A 20115-nucleotide genomic window follows, 5' to 3' on the forward strand; every position below is an offset into this window, starting at 1 on the left:
TGTTCTTTTATCATTACTGCTAACAATAATTTTAACTAGTTTAAGAAGTGATTGTGTACTTAATATGTACCGTCTGCTAAAGCAAAACTAAGTGTATCACCAACTCACATTCTAGTTAGCAAGATTCCAGAAATGCCCATGGCCACTCCATTGCCACCCAACAGGAGGTTAAGTGTGATGGAAAGAAAACCATACTGGAAAAAAGGCAGAAACTTAACAAATTGTGTTAAAAATATCTTGCTCTTGAAAATTTAATGACAACAAAAATATGATGAAGGCCTTAGAAGAGAGCCAAGTATCTGAGGGACCCTAAGTTTATGCTTCACTAGCTTTTCAGTAAATCTGTCTGTATGGGTGCATTTTACCTTTAAGAGTGTTCACCTTTACTCTATATATGGTTTTGTGTAGTTCCTAATGATTTCATTAAAAAATTAATTGGATGGTTTCTTATGCCCTGGTTCAAGGGATAAGAAAGAGATGTGTTAACTTCATTTTGACTAAATCACATGAACATGTGGAAGCGAATATAGTAGTTGAATTATTACCTTTTCTTGCTAGCAGAAGGTATTTTCAGTTCTGCAGGCAGCCCTAAACGCCCCAGTGGTTGGGTAACACCTGACAGAATGACTGAACCGTCATGTAACACATGTTTATAGAAGTGAGAGGTCATATGGGGAGGAGGAAAAGACTCACTCTGACCCAACACCCATTTACTACTTCACTTATTCAGTTATTAAAATCATACCTCTTTGTTTTATTCTCCTTAGGGTTAGGAACAATAACCAAGACATTAATTAAAACCTATGAAAGCATTTTAAATGGTAGTTCAATATAGTAAAATAATATATAAATGAGACATTGGTTATCAGCAGAAGAGGCTTGTTTTCTCATTTTTGTTTAAAAAAGAATGTTAATGGTATACAATAATTAACTTTCTGTAGTTCTAAGTCATAAGCAATGAAACATTGTAGAAGGAGAATGAAAACATTAGGGGTTAAAAAGTAAAGGTATGACCAAAAAAAAAAAAAAAAAAAAAAAAAAAAAAAGAAACCTGAATGGAAGGAGAAGAAAATGGGATTTAATTGTATTAAGATGCAAATATTTGTCAGTTCTTTGTAGATGGGCATTAGTAATTTTAAGATCAAAATTTATATTATGGATAGCGAAGAAATGGTACATATTTCACTTAAGTTTCTCAGCTTTTTTATGGAAGAAAGTGTTGTGATTCATATGAAATGTTTTATTTTTGTCTTTATTTTTAGGTCAGATCGTGCCAAAATCCCAAACTTCAGTTGAAAAATAGCCCACCGTATATACTTGATATTTTACCTGATACATATCAGCATTTGCGACTTATATTGAGTAAATACGATGACAACCAGAAACTTGCCCAACTCAGTGAGAATGAATATTTTAAAATCTACATTGATAGTCTAATGAAAAAGTCAAAACGGGCAATAAGACTCTTTAAAGAAGGCAAAGAGAGGATGTATGAAGAACAATCGCAGGACAGGTAAGAATATTTCAGATTTTATTTCTCTTAGAGTTAAGGTCATTTATGTTGCTTTTTGCTTCACAAGTAGCATAAATGTCACCATGTGTTTGTTTTGGGGTAAGTGTCATTTCATTTGTATATTTTCTTTTCACATTATTTAGACCTTACAGTTTTACATAAATTTATGATAATAGTTCATGAGATAGTGTTCTTCTTTCTAGTAGACATTATATTTTAGAACTGTTTTAGATTTACAGGAAAATTACTTAAAGCAGAGTTTCCATGAACTCCTTTCTCACCCCACATGCAGTTATTCCTATTAATATCTAGCAAAGTGTGATACATTTATTACAACTGATGAACCAATATTGATACAGAATTATTAACTGAAGTTCATTCTTTATGTTAGGGTACCCTCTTTGTGTTGCACAGTTGGATGGGTTTTGACAAATGTATAGTGTCGTATATCTACAGTATCATATAGAATAGTTTACAGAATCATGTAGAATGCTTTCACTGCTCTAAAAATGTCCAGTACTCCTCTTTATGATTTTACTGTCCTGAGAAAGTCCTAAAGTTGAAATCATATCAAATGTAACATTTTCAGACTGACTTCCTTCACTGAAAAATATGCATTTAAGGTTTCCCCACGTCTTTTCATAACCTGATAGCGCATTTATTATTATTATCGAATAATAGTTAATTACATGGTATACCACAGTTTATCCATCTACTTACTGGCAATTGTTGATAAAGCTGCTGTAAATATTCATATGCAGGTTTGTGTGGACATAAGCTTTTAGCGTATTTGAGTAAATACCTTGATCTTACGGGAAGCCTGTGTTTAGCTTTGTAAGAAACTCCCAAACTGTTTTCCAGAGTGGCTCTGCTGCTTTGCATTCTCAGTGGCAATGAACGAGCATTTTTGTTGCCATATCCACCAGCCTTTGATATTAGAGGCACAGTCTTGATTGAATGTGCATATGTCGTAGATGTGGGTGGGAGATGTGGCTTCAATTCCTAGTGAGAAACTGGAGTGGGGTGTCATAGACTGCAGTGATATTAACTGACTCGTTTTATAACCAGAATTCTTGACTTAGAGAGACTCTTCATTAAAGTTTGTTTTTTGGCTATTTCAGTGTCAAATTTTTTATGATCTATTTTAAAGCAAATAAAGAAAATAATAGAGCTTTTCATTTCTGGGATATTTTAACAATAACTAGAATATTTACTGATAGTGATAGTCTATTTAGCTGTCAGAACTGAAAAACTAATTAAAAATATAATGTCAACATATTTAAGGAATTTTAGTTTAAGACATTTAATCTCTATAGGTTTTAGTTTCCTTATTTATAGAAAAACCTCTAAGAAACCACAATTTTTTTTTTAAGATTGGAAAAACTAGCCTAATGAAACATAGGATTGTATAAGAGGAAATTTAGTTATCTAGGTATTTAGATTCTGAAGTTGTCTGTTAGTACCAGCCAACAAATAACCCAGAGTGTGTAAAACTACCGAATTCAAACATAGAAAAACCTTCTACCAAATGTAAAATGGCATAAATGTTTACTTATTTATAATTTGCTCTCTAAATTAGTGATGAAACCTAAGATAATCATAGGAGTCTAACTGCTTATGTAACTGGGCCCATCACTTAATATTCTTGGACCACAGTTTACACATCTTGAAGGTGGTAAATCTTCCAATTGCCTTTTAGCTTTAACGCTCTAGGACTCCAGGACTACCAAAGGGAATTCGAATTGCCACAGGAAGTCAGATGTAAGGTAGAGAGAGATCATAGAGATCGTTTTTTTTATAGACCTTTCGAGAATGGCCAAAATTACGGGAAGCCAGATGTTTATATTTAAAACTATATTTTCACTTTGTAATTCCTCCATAGATCTAATAAAACTAAGTTGTTTTAGAAATATATTTATAGTTCTTATTCAGATTTAGTAGCCCTGAAATTCTTCCTTATCCAGCAAGGTAATGCATTCAGTTTTCCTTTTTAGGGTATCAGGACAGTGAGAAGGTGTGCAACTTCTAGGCCTAGGAATTTAGGTTGATACAGAGTTTTAACTGGATGTCCTAATACATTGTGTGGTGAACTTGTATCCTACTTTTACATCTTCTTTAATAACTTCAACCATTTTCTAACTCATTGGATATAACGACCATTTCATTTATAAATTTTGATATTTTGTGTTTTTTTTTTTTATGTAGGAGCATATCATGGGGAATTCTCTATAAATTTTGGTTGATTATTCATAGATGAGGATAGTTTGGATCACATTGAGGCAGCTCTTTAAATTGTGTTTTAAGTGTCCAAAAAGTTTATTAGTTTCTGTGCTGGTATAGCATATTCCTAACTGGATTTTACTGTTATTAATGTCCCATTTTCTGATAATGTTCTGTGGCTAGCTGTGTTTATGCAAAACTTAATTTGATAAATATCATCATAATTTATAATATACCATTCTTGGTACACTGTAACAAGGACATAGATTTTTTATTTATGTTTCTTTTGATAGTAATATATTTTTACACATTTGCTTCTAGCTTTTAAGATTACATAGGCAAAAGTGTGGCATTGTATATGTGGCTCTTGGGCATTTTGTTCTATAAAATATATATATAAAAAACTTCTTAGAATGTTCTCACGGTTGTTAGGCAACAGAATATTTAGTAGAATGGCTGTTAGCTAACATGTATGATGAATAGTTGGGAATATTATAAATTCTCTGAACAATCTTTTTTTATTCTGCAAATAATGTCACTAAGGACATTAATATTATTAAGCTAAAAATGAAGGACAGTAATAGTAGAAATAGTAATTTAGACTTAATTGACTAAACCAGTAATGCCTTCAGGGATTTGGTACTTTATTGAATAAAATTGTGCTGGATGAGTACATGAATCAAAATACTTTAATGTTCTTGTTGTATCAAAAATAAACTTCTTTGTGGATTTGTTTTAAGTGTAAGGGCAAACGGGAAAAATTCAGTTACCAGATTTTGAACTAGCCCTGTTTAATTGATTGCTAAAAATGAGTAGCCTGAATTTTTAAAGCAATTTCACATAAATGTAATAAATATAAGAATAGAAAAAGTAAATCTAGCAAATGGCACGCAGCGTATTTCCTGTGTATAAGGCGAAAGGTAGAAATTATAGTTAGATAAATTCATTTGCTACTGAAATAGATATTAAGGGCACATAGTGCAAGCCTGTTGCTTTAAGAATAGGTAGACTGATTTCTGGTAGAAGCAGGCTGCGTGCCTTGCTTGACTTTTACAGTAAACCTCTTCCTTCTCTAGTATCACTTTTCCCAAGTTCCCGTTCCCGCCCTCTCCCCCTTGCCCCCCACAATTGAACCTCACACTAAGTTGGTGCTTCTCCAGCTGAGTGTCCAAACCATTCTGTGCTGGCATTTCTGGGAAGAGCAATTCAGTGATTTTTGGCACACGAAAAGTATTTGAGCATATGTGTGTTGTGGGGTTTGGGAAGCTTGTAGAGAAGGTAGAATTTATAGTTTCAAGCACAAAGAAGAGGAGAAACTTTATATTATATTGCTTAAAGTTTTTCTGGCAAAAGAAAAATAGGTGTGAAGGAAGTTGGTTATAGCTGATTAATGTTAACACTGATGGAGATGCCTTCAGTGATTTGAGTGGCAGTTTTACTGGACGACCATTTTGACAGTAAAATGTACTCTTTCATATAAAATGTTATGTATTAATCACTAGCCCTGCAAGGCCTGGTGTTGGACAGTGTTTTTAAGAAGACGTAGAGGTGATGGCCTAATGATATTCAGATTTTCCATATTTTAGAACTGCTTCAGTGAACCAGAGTGCTACAACCCATTTTTTCCTCCCACACTCTGGTTTATAACCACTGAAACAAAACCAAAAGTCAACTGAGGTGGAAAATAGCTCTTTGTTTGATAACCTATCTGTGAAGAAAATAAAGGTTTTTTAGATATTCATGCTAGGGCACAATGCATAGATGTCTCATTATTATTATCATTTCAAAGCCCTAGACCATTTCTTACGCACATGTGTTGTAGAAAACAAATCATAGTTTGCATAGCTTGCATAATAATATTAATTTCAATTAAGAGGTTTTTTTTTTAAAGTAAGTTAAAATATGTTATAAAAAAATAAGCTCCAGAACATACTAGCTTTTATTTAAAATCTCAGGAAAAAACCTTTTTCTCCGTTGACTGAACAAAGAAAAATGTATAACCTGTTACATTAATAAAGTGTCTTTCCCTCTAAAGGACTACAAATCACTATGCTTGATGTTTGTGTTGTAATTCGTGAAAGCGTATACCACAAACATTTGGAACTTGTGTAGTAAAGATACATGGTTAAGTTAAAAGTTGAGTCAAAAACACTAACTACAACAATAACAATAAAAGCAACAACAAAACACAAAGCTGCAAACAAACCTATCTTCTTACCTCCTACTGCTATATGACCAACATTGCTTTGGCATTATTGTTGCATTTAAATGTTTAAATTCATATAAACACAAAAGGTGTTGATGACATGGTCATCGAAGTAGTTTTGAAATTCCTCATGGATGTTCAGTTTAGCCACATAAAGAGATTGACTTGATTGCAAAATCAGAGCTTTATGTAAGTTTTAATTATTATTGGACTTCATGGGTTAATTGCCTTATTTATGTCACTTAGCTCCACATTTTCTCATAGGCAGCTCTGTACATTGTGAGAAGGAAATGAAGAAAGTGTGTTGTTGAACTGAATACAGGAATCTCATGTTCTGATGCTGTTTCTGTTCCAAGTGTTCTCTGTAACCTTGGTCAATTTCCTGACTCCAATCTATGTTTTTTCAGCCTTTAAATTATTTTCTAGATAGTCGCAATATTTTCTGGCTCAGATATTTCAACATCATAAAAGGAAGATGTAGTTTGTTTCAGACTAATGCTGCCTTTGCTACATTTGTCTATTAAATAATTTTTCAAATTCAGTAGTATACAATAATACTGTTTTTGTTATTACAATAGTCATTTGTAGGAGAATTAGTCTTAGGGTTATGTCTTTTATAAGTAATTTGTGCACTATTGAATACATTCCATTCTATTAAATACCTATTTAATGATGCATGAGACATAATAGTTTATACTCATTTTAAAAATAATTTTACATTTAAAAATTTAGCATTATCTATTTCTCTTATTTACCAATGGTGAAAATTGCAGTGCTTTTGCATTTCATGAGGACAAAGGACAACTTACAAGTAGAACAATATGATTTCTAAATAAATCAAAATAGGTTACTGACCTTTTCTGAACCTAAGTATTTTAATATAAACATATACAGTTGTGGTTATTTTCATTTTCAGTGGAAGACTAGAGGAATCAAAAGATTAATTTTCAATATTTCAAAATGGTAATATATAACTTTGATTCAGAGGGCAGATCATTTTAAGCGGAAGTGTGTCTGCCAGGTAGGAAATGGAGTTTTCTTTATAAAACTTGAACATCTTTCTGAGATTGACTTCGTAAAAGAATAAAAAGTATATTGTCGTGATAAGAATGCTTTTATTCATATTTCAAGCATATAGTAGATGTGAATATACTTTTCTAGTTTGAAAATGAAGGGGCTTAGTTTTTTAACACACTGTGAAAGTAGAGGCCCCAAGAAAATTATTTAGACAATTGCTTTCAAGTTAAACAAAGGGAGTCTGTTAGAGTGGGCAGGTGAAAACTTGATTCTTTGACTGTTAAGCACTTTATGGCTAACTGTATCCATGCTGCTTTGCTAACCAGATACAAAGTAATTTTCTTGTTGATTTTCATGTAAGTGAAAAGTGAAAGGGGTTTCCCCAGCAGTTTCTTCTTTAGGGTACATTTTCAAAATACAAAAGGACACAAATTATTCAACTATAATTTAAAACTAAATCCACTGTTTTTAAATCAAATATTTATTTTCAATCCGTTTATTTGCTATTTATTTTACTTACTTTTTTTCAACCCTGTCTTAATACCTTTTAGCCCCTAACTCCTGGTTTATTAGCTATTAAAAAATTAATTGCAATTTATTTAATTTCCTTCCAAGTCAAGTCATATATTATACACACATGATATTTTGACTTTAAAATTAAAGAAATTTTTTTATTGCAGTTTAGAGTGTATCAAATGTTTATAAATTCCTGAGTGTGATAACCATTGTATTGTAAGATAGTAAGCCAACTTACAATACTCAAGTGAACGTGGCTTTATGGTTGAATACCTTTTATGTTTTCAGTCTTATGGCAGGCAGCTTATTAAATTTGATGTTTTCTTTTCAGTAAATATCTGGTGTCATTCAATATTGATAATTAAAATCCAGAAGCACTTAAGAAAGAATGCCTGTTTTTAGTTTCATAATAACAATACTCCCACAAAGAAGGTTGATGAATGATGTTTTTCAAGTGGCAGATTTGTTATTTAAAGAAGTTCCTTTGACAGTTTCTTACAAAACTAAATTAAAGTCTGTTTATAAAACAGACAAGCTGCAGTGATAATCCTATAGCTTGAGGAATGCTTGAAATCTAGCCCTAGAAGCATCTTTTTTAACCAGAGTTTTAACAAAGGAGTAGAGTTTCTTGGAATCTAAACAGATTAATATCTAGCACTAATTGGGTAGGTCATAAAAATGTATCGGTGTCTATTTTGAAATAAAGTGCTTCAGAAATACTATTTTCTAAGCCCATTTTAAGTATTACTCTTCAGTCTTTTTAGAGCATGAGTTCTTGTTTGAGTGTGTGTGTGTGTGTGTGTGTGTGTGTGTATATATATTGTTTGTTGGATACACATATGAGGTCATTACAAGAGTTACCCACTTAAAGATTCAAATAATAGAGATTGAAGTTGCTCACTTTGTTTAGTTGAACCCTTAAACTGAAAGATAATTTAGATTTATTACTGAACTGTATTGCTTTTTAACGTCTGATCATGTGATCATGTAATCACAGATGTGTGACTGCATTAGTTTCCTAGGACTGCTGTAGCTAAGTACCACAAATTGAGTGACTTAAACAATTTATTTTTTAAGTTGATTCACAGTTCTGTAGTCTAGAAGTCTGAAATGAAGGTGTCAGGAGGGCTATTCTCCCTTCCAACCCTCGAGGGCCAGGATACTTCCATGACTCTGTCAGCTTCTGGTAGCCCCATACATTCCATGGTTTGTGGCAGCATAACTTTCGTCTCTGTCACCGCTGGTATTCTCTCCGATGTGTATGTGTGTAAATTTTTCTCTTCTTATAAGAACACTGGTTACGTTGGATCAGGGCCTAGCCTAATGACCCTATATGAACTTTATTACATCTACCAAAACTCTATTTTTAAATAAAGTTATATTCACAGGTAGGGTTGAGATTAAGATTTCTTTTTAGGGGACACAATTCAATCTGTAGCAGTGATAAGTATGGCAGTGTAAAATTTATACTAAATAGAAGAAAACGGAAACTCACTAGAGTGTGTCGTGAAAGTGTGAAAACCGTGGTAGAAGATAATGCCAAACACAGTTACTTAAAATTATTTTTAGTGACCTGTAACTCGAATATTTTTTACAGTTTTTCAGGTTTATAATAAAAAGCGTGGTGAATTAGTTTATTAACTTTTAGGCATACATTGAAAAGCATGGTGAATCCAATTTTTATCAATAATAAAATTTTCATATACATTGATATAAGTGAATTTATAAGTACATTATTATAAGGTAACAAACATTCTTGCTGATTTTAATGTATAAAATGCCATCTCTCTTTGGAAATTAAAACTATAAGTGTGTATATTTAGTTAAAAGTTATTAATAGCCCTGATATACTCAATTAAGAATTCCTGTTTTTTTCTTTTATTTTGTGTTAAACTCTGGAGGATTAATTAAAATAGTTAAATATTACTTATGTCATTATTAAATCTGTTTACAAAGGTTTCTGTATTGCAAATTAAAAAAAAGAGGTGGGCGATGTTTTCGATTTGGTGGCATAGGGAAGGGTACGCTTCACATCACTTTGTGTCTCTAATACTAAGATAAAAAGTATAAGTATGATTTCACATTAATATTTTAGAGAATCAATTCAAGGATTTCAATTTAAATAAGAGTAAATTATTGTCTCTAAAAATGGCATGTTGACTGGGTTAAACCAGGGGTTGGCAAAGTGTACATCACTAGCCAGTAAATACTTTAGACTTTGCCAGATGGTCTCTGGCAACAATTCTGCCTTTATCATAGAGAAACAGACATAGACAATATGTGAATGAATTGGAATGGCTGGGTTTTATTTTTAATAAAACTTTATTTACAAAAACATGGTAGACTAATTTGGCCTATAGGCTATAGTTTGCCAGCTCTCGGCTTAAAATATGAGTCTAAATTTTGGATGGTAAAATATTTAAAATGTTTTATCAGTATAGACTGAGTAAATAAGTTTCATCAATTAGGAATGTGTTTGGCTAAAAGTAACAATATCTGACCAACAGTAGTGTAGTATGTATATAGGTGTGCGTGTGGTTGTGCGTATGTGTATGTAAAACTCAGTGACGCTGTCAGACATCCAGGCTCTTTCTGGTTTTATAGTCTTGCTTAGTGTTTGGGCTTGTCCTCATTCTAGGCACCTTATGATTGTAGAATTCCTGCTGCAGCTCCATATTTCTTGAGGCTGCAGGACTGAGGAAAGAAGGGCAGCACCAAGTATGCCTGTTCTCTTTTTATCATTGATCAAAAAGCTGTCCTGGAACCTTTCCACCTGACTTTCTCCCTCCAGCAAATTTCTCTGAAGTCTTCCTAGGCCTGAAAAAATGTGGTGTCCAGAATAGTGAAAACTTGTTGTTGTTGTTGCTTAACAGCAGAAAAGAAAAGCTTTATTAGAAAGAGAAGTACACATCCACACGTGGAAGGGGGCCTGAGCAAGAGAATCGTGGCTCAAAGCTGTGGAAACTTTTCAGTGTGCATTTTTTTCTATCCTTGTTGGCTTTCTATGAAAATAAAATATTTAAGAATGAAAGAAAGAACAAAAATATTCAGACAGTTTCATTTCAGACTCATTTATCCTAAAAGAGATTATCGTTTTCTTTTTTCCTTGAATATTACCTTATTCTTTTAAAGTTTGACTACTGTACACTTATGTTTAGACCCAAATAATAGGAAGCAAGTAATTAGTAGGTAAAGAAGATTGAAATTATGTTTTCTAAGAATTATATCATCTGTGTTATCAATGTCTGTACCTCAGAGAAAAGTGGTAAATGTTCCACTTTTCTATCTAGAGAAGCTAAATTGAGTGGAGGTTACATAACTTGATAGGAATTGTATATATTCATGTGTGATATGTTTCTAAATAATATCTCATTACCAGTTGACGTGAGCAAGCATGTAGCTGTTGGCACCAAGGGTATCAGCATTGCAAACCCTTTTTCAACTTTATTTTAGAGAGGACTCATTTGAACAATTAGCACATTTTATCTTTGTGAAAATGATGTGTTTTCTCATCTTTATTAAACCAGTATTAATATGGTATGTCAAATGGTCAGTAAATGCAACTTTAGAAAAAAAAAAAGACAGCTTATTCATTAACTAAAGTCAGAACTATTTGTTTAAAGCTTCAGTTCTCAAGCATGCCTTTTTCACTTTGTGTGTGTGTGCATATGTGTGTGTGTGTGTGTGTGTGCCCGCGTAATGTTGCCTGTGATTTTCTAAATGAACAAAGTTTTTTTTCCTTTAAGGAAATAGGAAAGATTACATAAATATTTTTTTTCTGAAATATATTACTGAAAATAAAATGTTGGCTTATTTTGCAGATGCTGCAAACACTTTAGTTTTTATTCTAAAAGCTTTTTATTATCCCATAAAAATATTGATTTTCTATGATTGTAACAACATGTGGAACTGTCAGATTTATTCTTTTCCAGAAATTTCAGAAAACTTTAATTTGACTAAAGCTCTCCATTCTGGTTAGCCAGGTGTCATATATCTCTGATTAAAGTAGTTTTGCATGGATTCAAGTCCTAAGAAATAACAACTTCTCCTTACCAATTTATTTGAGAGTGTTTTTTGCTGTATAATTCTAATTTTTGTTTTTTCTCCCAACAGTTGGATATGTAAAAATTTTGTTTTTGTACAGCAACCTAAGTTTTGAAGTTGTGAATTTATCTCAATACTTTTTTTCTACTTTATGAATATTTGTGGGCCAGATCCAGCTTGCACTTTTTTTCTGTAAATAATTGTAATGGTGCATAAACATGCCCATTCTGACTACAGTGACAGAAGTGAGTGGTAGACAGAGAGACTAAATGGTTCATAAAACCAAAAATATTGACTATTTGAGCTTTTATTGAAAAAACTTAACTCTGCTTTATCGCTACGATCTTCTACAGCAGGCTTAGAGACTTGGCATTTATAAACTTAAATATTTTCTTTTTTTTTTTTTTTGATTTTCTTTTCTTCCCTGTTTTTGCCATGAATGTTTTATGAATTACTGAACATTGTGATCTTCTAAGGGCAATAACATGTTAACGGCAAGTAGTCAGTGATTGAGAACAAAAGCTATATTAGACCCCCATTTTCTATCTTATGTCAGTATTCTGATGTAGATGATAATTTTAAAGCGCAATAAATTTAAAATTTTTTGTAGTTAGTTTTTTAAGCACACAATATGTCACTAATGTCTTTGGCAGTCGTCTAGTTTAGTGGCTTCCCTGTGTAGTCCATGGACCAGATGATGCATTCTAATCTTCTAGAGTGATTAAGTACCCTGACTTCTAATACCTATGTCTTTAACAGTTGTTGTCTGAGCATCCACATTTTCTGATAACCTGCTTTTAGAACCCCTAAGTCAAATCATGTGTTATCTCCACAGTTATCAGGGATTATTTCAGATGGCACAGATAGGACTAGATTCTGAATCTGTTCAGATCTCTTCACTTGACTAAGCTTCCTTTATTATGTCCCACTGTGAAGATTCATTTCCAGTCGTAAGTTATTTTAAAGGATTCCTAGAAAAGATAAGTTTCTGCAAGGCCTTTGAAGAAATGTTAGAAAACAAAGATTAAAATTCTCTTTGTATATTCTTTTCAGATTGGCTTAATCACAATGCTTAGAATATATCTTTGTGTGCCAGCCTTTTATCTTGCTATTTTCTCTTCATCTTCCTATGTCCTCTTTATTTATGACGATTATTTGTTATTATTGAGCTTAAAGCTCATACTTTACCCCCATCCATATCTTGTTTCAACATTTTCTGATCCCTCAAGCCAAAGTATCTCATTTTTCTCTGACATAGCATTTATCAAGGCCTTTTATGTGGCACTTAGCAATATTTGACAATATATATTTTTAAAATGGTGATAAGATAGGCCATTTTAAATGTCTCATAAGTTGTTTAAAGGCAAAAATCACTTTTTCTCCTGTGTATCTCCCATGATATCCAGAAAAGTGCTCCACAGTTAGCAAACACTCATAAAAATATATGATTATTTTTCTGAATTAGTATAGTATTATTTGAAAATCTTCATTCCTTGATTATGGTCTACTGGGGACTAGAAACAGGAGAAAGTGAGAGCGTTACATTGGAAAGTGTCTGGTGAAGTGTACAAAAACTATCTTTTAGAATTTGGATGTAAACAGTGAACATCAACTTCTTCAGATTTGGCAAAGAGTGCCGTTGCTTTTAGAAGGAAAAAATGTCAGTTAATGTAGTAATGCCATTATTATTTATTATAGAGTGGGCATACTTTAAAGCAGTTGTTAATTCTGTGTGTATACAAAATGTCCTTAATTTAGTGACATTTTTGGATAAAGTTGGTGAAGTTACTATGTTTCGGAAGCACTTCTTTAATGAAGTGTCCTTGTAGTTACCTTTAGCACCTATAAAATATATCCCTGAAAAAGTTACAGCTTCATCATTCTGCCTGTTCCCACGAACTACTCATGGCAATGAACATATTTCACAGCTCTCCCAGTGACTTAGTTCTCCTTCTGAGCTCTTATGAGTGTTTTCACTTCCTCTTATTCTTATTTTAACATTTCTTCAAAGACTGTTTTTGTGTCTATGTTGTGTTGTATTTATGATTCTGAGTACCTAGGACTTTTCAGCAACTGGGGAATCCTCCAAAAGTCTTATGCTTTCGACATGAATAGTCCAGTTTCATTTGGCATATAGTATTGACAGAGTGCTTCATCCTCTTTATAGCTTGCTGTGCAGCAGATGGTCGTTATATCATTTATGACTCTTCAGGGAGTGCATAAATACATGTGCACAAATAAAAAACGGCTTATTATGGTGATCCTCTTGTGTCCTTATTGATGGGGTTCCCTGATACAGATAAGCATTTTCAAACTTGATAATTAGTTATCATATTTTAGCTAAGATTTTTTTGTATTTATGTATTTGCTTAACTGCCGTCTTTCTTTCCTCTTTAAAAAGACAGGGTTGGACCCATTGGATCTGGTATTCTTACCATATATGCTGCTTTTTTTTTTTTTTTTTTGGCAGGCGCATACCAGCTCTAAAGGACATCTGAGACATTTTGAATATGTAGACAGGGCTTTTAAAGAAAGGAATTGCTGTTCTCTTATATCAACCATGGCAGACTTAGAAACAGACTTTAAAGGAAAACAGAGCCATGTGTGTTCTCACTGTGTATTATTGTTGCACCCCCTCACATAGCTGTTAGGATTTGTCAGCAGTTTGTTTTGACTCACTATACCAAAGTGGGGGTGGTTTTCTGTGTTTTTGTAAGTTAACTAGTGTGGGATGTCAGTAATCTCAACTTTACCACTTGGCCATGATCCATTCTTTTCCCAGACCATATTTTAGAACTAAAATTTGCCCTAAAATATTTACCAAATGGTTTTTCTCTTCCTATAACCCTAGAGGTCAAAACCTGATCCTTAACAGATATGCTTTTTTTGTTCGTTTGTCTCATGGTATTTCTAAAAACTAATTTGGGAACCTCCTTGAGTTGTTTTCAATTTACCTTGATAGTTCTTATTACATAATACAATGTTATTTATTATGGCAAAATTAGGGACACTCTCAAGTCTACATTTCTTGTGAGGTAGTTTTAGACACATAACCACAGTAGATTGTTTTGACCAGGGATGAGGAAGTCTTTGGTAGCATATGAAAGAGAGAACTGGGCTCCTGGACTTAACTGAATGGATCTTCTGATTTCAGAAACCATTAAACAAAGAGAAGGTGGCCTAGACTATTCTGTCTTGACCTGTTTGTTGTTTACTGTTTCCTAAGTGAAATTGCACTCCAGGGAGTTGGGCAACATGGTGGTCCTAGGACATCTTTGACATGACCTTAAGGTTAGGAAGTAAAGCTTTATAGATGGGACACAAAAGGCAAATAATGTTTTCTTTTAGTTATTCAAGGTAACCATTACATTTAAAGATCAGTGTAGATGTTTTATGTCTGTGATAACTTTTCATTATGTAACAGCTCTTTGTTTACTTTCCCTACTATATATGTGGCATTATTCCAGCAGCAAGTTAAATTCTTCTTTGCATGCATTTATTGTACTGTCATTTATCTGGGATTAAAATAACTAAAATTCTTTTAGCATTTTCAATACTTGACATTTAAGAGAGAGACAGATGGCAAGTAAACAAGGTGAGAGGACTTTATTTGCTATATTACAATCTCAAACTACTGTAAAGAATTTTAATTAGATGTTATTTTAGCAAGTTTTCAATTCACTGCAAGTCATCGAAGCTTGGACAGAAGCAGAATGTACACCAAGTATTTTAATATGTCAACAATCTACTGCATGTGGTTGAAAGTTCATATGGAAACTAGTAGGCTGTATTTTTAAGAGTGTAAAGAATTCTGGGTCCCAGTGTGCCCTAGAGTAAAACTGTTTTTCTAATGAATTTTAAATAATACCATTTTAAATTTCTAGTGAGAATGTAGAATCAAGTTGACTTATTTTAAATATTTAAAAATTTATTATATACCTTATCACTTCTTTTGAGCAAGCTCATGCCCCCTTTTTTTTATGCTGCTTATTTTTAATTCCCCACAGCTCTACTGGAGATTCTTCACTGTGAGATAATTATTACAAATAATTAATTACAAAAAATTCAAAATTTAGTTCTTCAGTTGTCACAAAGAACTTTTGTGAAATGTCTTCAAATTTTTTTCAGGTTGAAGCTGGTTTTTAGAGCTGTTCGTGGTGCAAGAAAATAAATTCATATATGAAACTTTTTCAGGTTATTCTTTGTAGGTAAAATCTGTGCAAATAATATGAAGATCTTAAAAAAAAATTGCTTCTTACTGTTAAAAATAAAGGGCCTTGAAAAATGTCTGGTACTAATAGTTCATGGAGGCTAACAAGTGATATGCCAAAGGCAGACTGTCCTTCAGTTGCAAAATATTACATAGTTTGTTTAACTCACAAGTTCAGGGAACAGCGTGCATTTATAGTTTAATTGGTGACTAAAGAAAGCTTCCAATGAAAGGTCCGATAGATTTTTTCCCTTTAAGAATTTTTTAGCGTTTCTGAAGAATATAGAGTCTCTCGTGAGATAGTCGTAGTAAAGCTTTCTTTTATTGGTACAAACTTAGAGAAGATAACATTAGAATTTTGAAAAATACCTGCACACATTATGAATTTTTTGTTCGTTTTGTTTCTTAATACGAATGAGTTTTTTTTTTTTCCCTTCTCATTTAGGGTTTGTACTCAACTTATATAGTGAGTTTTGTGCCAAAATTTGTCTTAAATGAAACATGATATCAATATTATGTAGTTCACCCCCTCCCTCATTTAGTTATATTAATCTTTTGACTTTTCTTCAGTTGCTAGAAATATATTTGCATTTTCTTCAGCTCTTTTGTTAATTTAAGTATAACTTAGCATTATTTTATTGGAATAACACCGACTACTATGTACAACTATGTAAGAAGTAATTTCTTGGATTCTGAGTGAAAGTCCTAGAAAAATTACTATCAAGAAGTCTGCTGTACCATTGTGTTAAGGAGTTTTAAGAACTGTTTCTCCAAGTGAAGTTGATAGGTTACATAAAAGAAATGCAGAGTTCTGACATTCTTACTTAAGCTAAATTTTTCCTGTATAATCTATTCTTTTATTATCAGAGTTTAACCTAGTCTTTAAACATTTTGTTTTCATACTCCTTGAGCTCATTGTAATGTACATTGGGGACATTTTGATTGATAAAAATTTTTAAGGATGCAGAATTAAAGATCTCTTTTTGCAATAAGCAAAATTCAATAGCCAAACTGAAGGGCCATTTTAGTGGCTAATTTGAAAGTCTAGTTTATTCTGGCCCTGGAAATCTTAAGATCGAGAAAAATTGTAACTTTCAGTTTTTTAAAAAAGGTTTTGCTGAATTATAAAGTTCTAAATCCTTTGGGATAATGGTCTTTACGTGATCGTTTAGCTGCTTCAGAAGAAACTGTTATATAAAGCTTAGAATTTTCATTTTTAATTTATAATCTTTAAGATTTTTAAAAAAGCTTTATCTAAATTATTCATTATTGATGTCAGTAGATTTAAAAGAGAAGCATATTAGATTTCTGAGATTTCCATAAATAATAAAATTATTTTAATTCTAAGGAAAATGCCTAGGAATCTGAATCTTACTCTTTTTCAAATCAGAATTAAACTCAAATATTTATACTTAAATCTCCGTGGATACCAAAAACAAATCTTAATTGCATTTCTTATTCAGAAAATGAAACTGATTATAAGCAGAAGGAAAATTTCCTACTGTCTATAAGTCAAATGAGTTGTACAAGAAGTAAAAATCATTAATTTTTTATTGTATATTTAAGTCTTTAATTTTGTCTTTAATTATTATAACTGACCACAGAAATCAATAAGCCTGTTTGTCCTGGAGAAAGGTACTTGGTCTGCTTTCACTGTTCTGCTTGAAGCAAGACTCTGGCTTGCTCTCCGGAACCATCATGCCGAATGAGTTGTAGTTTTCATTTACTGACCTTAAAATCTCTTCTCATTATACAAGACTGTATGGTTGAAATTAGTGGAAACTGTGAATGGATGGCAATAACCCTAAGAAATAACATGATAATAAGTACAATTTGTTCATATGAATGGTTTATCATTTATAGTTCTCCATTATCTGCCTTTCTAGCCCCATCTCAAGACAGTTTCCCTCAGGTCTTTTTGCTCCAGCCACTTACCATTTTTCAGGTTTTCAGGCCTTCAGGACCTCCACATATCCACAGCTTCATTTGCCTGAAAATATTTTCATCTATCTAATTCTTGCTCTTTTTTCAGATCATAACTTAAAAAGTCAGTTCCTCAGAGAGGCCTGTCTTGACTGATCACTCTAAATTATTCTGCACATTATTTTCTCTCATGGTAGTCTAATCTCTTTTACCAGAACTTGTCATAATTTATATGAGGCTCTTTATTTACCACTTTCTTTCCAGTGCCAACTCCAGTTCCTACACATAGTAGGTACTGAATAACTACATATTGAAACAATGAGGGATGAATGTACACAAATCTCAAGATACTATTTAAGGAGCATTATAAAACTTGGCAGGCATAGTTAAACCTATATAGGAACATGAGCTATTGCCGGTTTTTTTCAGTTTTCTTTCTGGGTATAGCAGGGAAATTTTAATACTTATTAAACAAGAGAAATTTAATTAAATTGGGCTTGTTCATCTTGTATGATATTTCTTTTAATTAGCTGAGGATTATATTTTCACGTGACATTTTAGAAAGGATGTAAAAGGCCTTGCAGCCACATGCCATCACTCTTTTGCCTGCTGACACATAATTAGAACCATTATCTAGAATATTTCAGCATCGAACTAAATAGCACAGAAACTTCAGAATTGCAAGCAAAATTACTTTCCACGTATTTAATTATTTATGTACTTTACTGCTTAAACTTAGCATATTTAAGTTTTACCAAGAGGCATGAAATTGGAACTCAGTGCATTCATGTTATATTTCTTTTTTATGCCAATTAGAGTAAAATTTCAAAATCCCTATAATAAAAGTTCTATTGAGTAGTTTCTTGGTATTAACTCTTAAGTTAATGACCAAAATATTATAAATATATTATGTGCAGAGTCTTTGATACCCATCTCTCTCTATGAAATGGGCGAATAATATTGAAGTATTACTTTATACCCTCTTGGAAGAATTGCCATCCTTAATGTCAGATTATTTTCTAAAACATTTATTAATGGTTCCTTATTTCCAGTTGTATCAACCTGAAACTGCTTTTACTAGCATTTTGGCTTCACCCTACTTTGTGAACCGTGTTCTCTCTACCTCCATTCACTACTCAGTATCCTTCCCATACTACAGTATTTCCTTCTTCCAGCTTTATTTATTTGGTTCCCTTAATTTGAAATAATTTTTTAAAAAATTAAAAAAAAATACCATGTTACTCTCTTTCTTACTCTTGAATAACATTTAAACTTCAGCCTCATTTGTCTAATTTCAGTTCCTGGATTGAGCAAAGATGTTTTCTACTTTTCTACTTTGTTGCCTCTTCAGTTTGCTTCTCCTTCCGGAAAAGCTCTTCCCTTGACTCTTGATATTTTTTAGGGGAGGGACAGAGATCTAAATGTCTCTGACCTCCTCACATGGGTCTTCTTTGACCACTTTATCTGAAATAGATTGCCCTGGTTAGTATTATCAATGTTTGCTGATGGTTTCTTCCTTTTCCCACTTAATGTTGCCTGTTTTTCAAGGTGTAATTGAAGTTTTTATTCTGGAAGCTTTTTTTCAGTAATCGAGGCCTAGAACTTGAGGGTTTTTATTTAATTAAAATTTAATTTTTTTTATTTTTTATTTTTTATCTTTTACTATTTGTCAAAACATTGTAGTTGTTAGTATAGAAACAGAGTTCTGTCTTGGTTCTTTGGATGTCCTATATCTAGTTGAGGAACAGTCAGGGTCCTGAGGAAGGCACTTGAGCCCACTTGGAGGTCAGAGGAGACTTCTGGTGGAAATTATGTATGAGCTGATGCTCAAAAGGTTGAGTAACACATATAGGCAGGGTGTGAGTCATGGAAGATTTAAAGGAATAGGATGTACATACCTAGCTCAGGAGTATGTGGTGTACTGTGTTGGGCTCTGTCGTTTTGGATATCTCAGCAGGGTGGGAATCTGAGGATTTAGGTTTCATTTTTATGCTTTTGCTTTTCTCTCTGACTTTTCAACTGTGAGCATGTTAATGTTTCTAATGGTGGGAGGGGAGAATATATAGCAGAACAAAGTAACAAGAAAGTTACCACATCATTTCATATTTAAATGACAGGTTTTGCATTTTGGATATTTCATATGTTAGCCGTTCATTTCAAAGTTTAGTGCTACTGATTAGTATTTTCAGTGCTTCATTACTTTTAGCTTTGTGCTAGACCACATGCCATATACACAGGGGACACTCAACAACTGAAAGAGCTGACTAGCTTTTGAGAACAGAGCTTGACTTCGTTGGGTGACTTGTACTTCATTTTGCCCTAATTGAAGTTGCAGTAGACATAGGCTAATAAGATAATCATTTGATTACATGCAAGTGTGTGCCTTACTTTGCTACATTAAATTGGCTTTGTCTCTAAAAATATATGATTAGATATTTGCCTGTCTTGTAACTTCAGTATTAACAT

General features: G+C 32.6%; 1 protein-coding gene across 8 annotated transcripts in view; it reads left to right on the plus strand.

Annotated features, from left to right (window-relative positions):
- The window catches only part of CBLB (Cbl proto-oncogene B), a 200431-nt gene that overhangs the window by 12795 nt on the left and 167521 nt on the right, over positions 1–20115 (plus strand). For all 8 annotated transcript variants that reach the window (XM_016151503.2, XM_016151498.2, XM_016151501.2 and 5 more), the window contains exon 3: positions 1263–1513. In XM_016151503.2, coding sequence (XP_016006989.2) covers positions 1263–1513 — 251 coding nt within the window. The remainder of the gene's footprint in view (positions 1–1262; positions 1514–20115) is intronic.

Source organism: Rousettus aegyptiacus, unplaced genomic scaffold (genome assembly GCF_014176215.1).
Source record: "Rousettus aegyptiacus isolate mRouAeg1 unplaced genomic scaffold, mRouAeg1.p scaffold_m13_p_4, whole genome shotgun sequence".
NCBI lineage: Eukaryota > Metazoa > Chordata > Mammalia > Chiroptera > Pteropodidae > Rousettus > Rousettus aegyptiacus.